This window comes from Dama dama, chromosome 9, assembly GCF_033118175.1.
Source record: "Dama dama isolate Ldn47 chromosome 9, ASM3311817v1, whole genome shotgun sequence".
Lineage (NCBI taxonomy): Eukaryota > Metazoa > Chordata > Mammalia > Artiodactyla > Cervidae > Dama > Dama dama.
This window is the reverse complement of record NC_083689.1, coordinates 70,489,114-70,494,680: the sequence shown is the minus strand read 5'-3', so window position 1 is coordinate 70,494,680 and position 5,567 is coordinate 70,489,114. Positions and strand designations below refer to the sequence as shown.

Below are 5,567 nucleotides of genomic sequence, written 5' to 3'. Positions count from 1 at the left end.
GTGATTTATGTCGGAGAGTGTTTTGCCTATGTTCTCCTCTAGGAGTTTTATATTTTCTGGTCTTACATTTAGATCTTTAATCCATTTTGAGTTTATTTTTGTGTATGGTGTTAGAAAGTGTTCTAGTTTCATTCTTTTACAAGTGGTTGACCAGTTTTCCCAGCACCACTTGTTAAAGAGGTTGTCTTTTTTCTATTGTATATCTTTGCCTCCTTTGTCGAAGATAAGGTGTCCATAGGTTCATGGATTTATCTCTGGGATTTCTATTCTGTTCCATTGATCTATATTTCTGTCTTTGTGCCAGTACCATACTGTCTTGATGACTGTGGCTTTGTAGTAGAGTCTGAAGTCAGGCAGGTTGATTCCTCCAGTTCCATTCTTCTTTCTCAAGATTACTTTGGCTATTCGAGGATTTTTGTATTTCCATACAAATTGTGAAATTATTTGTTCTAGTTCTGTGAAAAATACCGTTGGTAGCTTGATAGGGATTGCATTGAATCTATAGATTGCTTTGGGTAGAATAGCCATTTTGACAATATTGATTCTTCCAATCCATGAGCATGATATGTTTCTCCATCTGTTTGTGTCCTCTTTGATTTCTTTCATCAGTGTTTTATAGTTTTCTATGTATAGGTCTTTTGTTTCTTTAGGTAGATATATTCCTAAGTATTTTATTCTTTTTGTTGCAATGGTGAATGGTATTGTTTCCTTAATTTCTCCTTCTGTTTTCTCATTGTTAGTGTATAGGAATGCAAGGGATTTCTTTGTGTTAATTTTATATCCTGAAGCTCAATTCCAGAAAAATAAATGACCCAATCAAAAAATGGGCCAAAGAACTAAACAGACATTTCTCCAAAGAAGACATTCAGATGGCTAACAAACACATGAAAAGATGCTCAACATCACTCATTATCAGAGAAATGCAAATCAAAACCACAATGAGGTACCATTACACGCCAGTCAGGATGGCTGCTATCCAAAAGTCTACAAGCAATAAATGCTGGAAAGGGTGTGGAGAAAAGGGAACCCTCTTACACAGTTGGTGGGAATGCAAACTAGTACAGCCACTATGGAGAATAGTGTGGAGATTTCTTAAAAAACTGGAAATAGAACTGCCATATGACCCAGCAATCCCACTTCTGGGCATACACACTGAGGAAACCAGATCTGAAAGAGACACGTGCACCCCAATGTTCATTGCAGCACTGTTTATAATAGCCAGGACATGGAAGCAACCTAAATGCCCATCAGCAGATGAATGGATAAGGAAGCTGTGGTACATATACACCATGAAATATTACTCGGCCATTAAAAAGAATTCATTTGAAAATCAGTTCTAATGAGATGGATGAAACTGGAGCCCATTATACAGAGTGAAGTAAGCCAGAAAGATAAACATTACAGCATACTAACACATATATATGGAATTTAGAAAGATGGTAATGACAACCCTATTTGCAAAACAGAAAAAGAGACACAGAAATACAGAACAGACTTTTGGACTCTGTGGGAGAAGGCGAGGGTGGGATGTTTCAAGAGAACAACATGAATATTATCTATAGTAAAACAGATCACCAGCCCAGGTGGGATGCATGAGACAAGTGCTCGGGCCTGGTGCACTGGGAAGACCCAGAGGAATCGGGTGGAGAGGGAGGTGGGAGGGGGGATCGGGATGGGGAATACATGTAACTCCATGGCTGATTCATGTCAATGTATGACAAAACCCACTGCAATGTTGTAAAGTAATTAGCCTCCAACTAATAAAAATAAATGAAAAAAGAAGAAGAAGAAGAAGATAGCTTGAGTGAACTACAAAAAAAAAAAAAAAAAAAATCAGGGAAATTTACATTTTTCCATCTTGATGTAGACATCCTAATTTTCCTTACCACTTGATGAAAGGCACAGGTTCTTCAGGATTTCCTGGTTTCTGGTGCTCTTTCCTAATAAATGTTCTCTCACTAAAGTCTTCTATTAACAACAGAACATGATATTTTTGGCCTTCATAATCTGTTTCATTTTTAATTTAATGAACTTGATATTGCAATCTCCCAACTTTTGTACTTGGCTTGTGCCCTTGATGAAGGCAAGTAAAATGTCAATTCTGATGCAGGAAATAACTGACTCTGGGGAAACTACCTCTAGGGGGCATTTTAAGGAAGCCAAAAAAGGCTGGTGGGAGGAGGCCACATGTAAAGAAGAGAATTTTTTGGAAACTGAAATTATATGATTGTTCTGGCTGAATATTTTTTAAAAATAATAAAGAAAGAAATTAATAGGAGACTTTTAGTGCTCAGAAATTCTTTAGTAGATGAATATTTATAAAACCACTGCTCTGTTCAGTGGGAAACAGGTACATAGCTGAATCAAAGTGCCTCTCTACCTCCAACCCAATTCTTTGCTAAAGTTTTCTTGCACTTTTCACAGAATGAGCTTACATTTCAACCTTATGTTAGGGCTGTTCCTCAGCAGTTTCTTCTACCCTTAGCTTTCTAGCTTCTTTCTCGGGAAATACTTACCGCAAAGGAAGACAAATTAAAGAAGCTGATTAGGTTTTTTTCATTGTTATAGTCCTTTAATAAGATTTTTTGCTTGGTTCCTTTTTTCTGTGTATTTTATTTCAAACTGAGTGGATTGGAACTCACACTTTTAAAAAAACTTCTGATTACGCTATTAGAACAGGCTCAGCAAACTGTAGCCCCAGGACCAGATCATATTATAAAACACTTCCACCCACAGTTTTATAATTAATATTTTATTGGAAGACAGCAACACTCATTTGTTTATATTCTGTCTATGGCTGTTTTCACATTGAAAGATTTGAGCAATTACCACTGAGATCACAGGAACCCCAAAGCCTAAAGCATTTACTAATGCCTTGTATATAAAAGGCACAAATAATTGTGGAAAAAAAGTTTTTCTTCTTTAAGGCAAAAATTAGCTAGTTTCCAAATTAATTTGACTTGGTCCCTCAAAAGATATTCATATCAATTGTCCCCTATTCAATTAATTTGGGATTCTAGTTTATAGTTTGTAGGGTTGAAATTTAAGAATACTTCTTGTAGGCAAAAAAAGATATCTGGTGAATAAAAGCTACACATTCTTGATTCAGTCCTGCAATTTCACCTTTATGCCAGCAGGCACAGTGTTTTGGCTTAATCCCCATTTCAATTTTCCCTGGGTAGCTCTGAGGACTTCAGTAAGTGGTTTGGAATCCTATACCATTTCTAACTCTGAAAAAAATCTGAATTATTGCCTATTGTTATTATCTCTCCAGTAGAAAAGAACCTTAAAATGTCTGGCTCACTTTCTATCCAAAAGCCTAAGGCATCTATTATCTAGCATATGGTGTTTGTGTGTGTGTTGTTTTTCTTTTAAGTTGTGATGTAGTTGATTTACAATATTGTATTAGTTTCTACTGTAATGAGAAATGAGTCAGCTCTATGTATACAGATAACCCATCCTTCCTGGTCCTTCCCCCCATCCACCCTTCCATCTTACCCCTCTGTCACCACAGAGCACCAAGCTGAGCTCCCTGTGCCACATAGCAGGTTCCCACTAGCTATCTACTGTACACAAGGTAGCGTATATATGTCAACCTTAATCTCCCAGTTCATTCCACCAACCCCCACCCCTCCCTCTGTCCACTTGTCCATTCTCTACGTCTGCATCTCTAATCCTGTCCTGCAAATACGTTCAACTGGACCATTTTTCTAAATTCCATATATGTTTTACTATATTATATTACTATTTGTTTTTCTTTTTCTGACTTACTTCACTCCATCTGACAGACTCTATATCCATCCACCTTTCTACAAATGGCAATGGTATGAATTAATTTGCATTTAGGATGCAGGTCTATTGAAAGGGTACTCCTAGGACTGACTGAAGTAAATGCTATTTATTTGGTAAATATTCCAGTTCTTGGAAACTACTATTTAAGTCCTAGTCATACACCACTAAAAGGACAGAGACAGTTTCAAGCTCTAGACATTTTTTCCTATCTCACAGATGTTTATGAAGATACATAAATCTGATATGCATGACTAGTCCTTATGAAGTGCTTCAATACAAATCCCAAGTGTCAATTTTATATTCACACCTCCCGCAAATATCATCCGTTCAATGCAGTTGTTTCCTTGTTGTGACCATGTCTTCATTCCCTCCTCAGTCACAGATTCTAGTTGACCAATGACAAGAACTCAGAGTTCATGGGAGATGAGTCTGAGTTCTGCCTGTTGACAGTCTCCTTGGTTGTGTTGGTTTACTGGCCCAGCACAAGTCTCTTGTTTCCTGCAGCTTATTGAAGCCCTGCTTTCATGTTGATTTCTAGCTGCACCTACAACAACAACAACAACCACTACTCCTCCTCCAACAACAACCACCACTACTTCAACAACCACCACTACTACCACCACTGCTCCAACAACCACCACTACTTCAACAACCACCACTACTACCACCACTACTCCAACAACCACCACTACTTCAACAACCACCACTACTACCACCACTGCTCCAACAACCACCGCCACTACTCCCACAACAACCACCACTATTCCAACAACAACAACCACCACTGCTCCAACAACCACCACTACTTCAACAACCACCACTACTACCACCACTGCTCCAACAACCACCACTACTTCAACAACCACCACTACTACCACCACTACTCCAACAACCACCACTACTTCAACAACCACCACTACTACCACCACTGCTCCAACAACCACCACCACTACTCCCACAACAACCACCACTATTCCAACAACAACAACCACCACTACTCCAACAACCACCACTACTTCAACAACCACCACTACTACCACCACTACTCCAACAACCACCACTACTTCAACAACCACCACTACTACCACCACTACTCCAACAACCACCACCACTACTCCCACAACAACCACCACTATTCCAACAACAACGACCACTACTACTCCAACAACCACCACTACTCCAACCACCACCACTACTCCAACAACAAACACCACCACTTCTCCATAAACAGTCACTACTACTACTCCAACAGCAACCACCACCACTCCAACCTCCACCACTACTCCAGAAACAACCACCACTACTCCAGCCATCACCACCACTACTCCAGTAGCAAATACTGCTACCCCCCAAACAACCATTACTAGTTGAACAACCACTACCACTACCACTACTCTGACAACAACCACCTCTACTTCAACCACCACCATTACCACCACTCCAACAACCACCACCACTACTACAAAAATAAGCACTATCACTACTCCAACAACAGATACCACCACTAATACAACAACCACTACTCCAACAACAGCCACCACCACTCCAACAATGACCAGCACCACTTCTCCAGCAACAAGTACCACTATTACTACTCCAACAGCAGTAGATATGATGAGGATCTCAACAGCAATAACCCCTACTACTCAAGCAACCATGACTACTCCAACAATGACCAGTGGGATTCCAACAACAATGTCCACCTCTACTCCAAGAAGAACCACCACTATTTCAACAACGATGACCACCACTACTACTCCAATAACACATGGAGT

At 39.5% G+C, this 5,567-nt stretch overlaps 1 protein-coding gene across 1 annotated transcript; it reads left to right on the top strand.

The window, feature by feature from the left end:
- The first annotated feature begins 4,316 nt into the window (after positions 1-4,316).
- On the top strand, positions 4,317-5,159 carry LOC133062907 (histidine-rich glycoprotein-like). The gene has a single exon (XM_061152254.1). The coding sequence runs from the start codon at positions 4,317-4,319 to the stop codon at positions 5,157-5,159; it is 843 nt and encodes a 280-aa protein (XP_061008237.1).
- Positions 5,160-5,567: the final 408 nt, after the last annotated feature.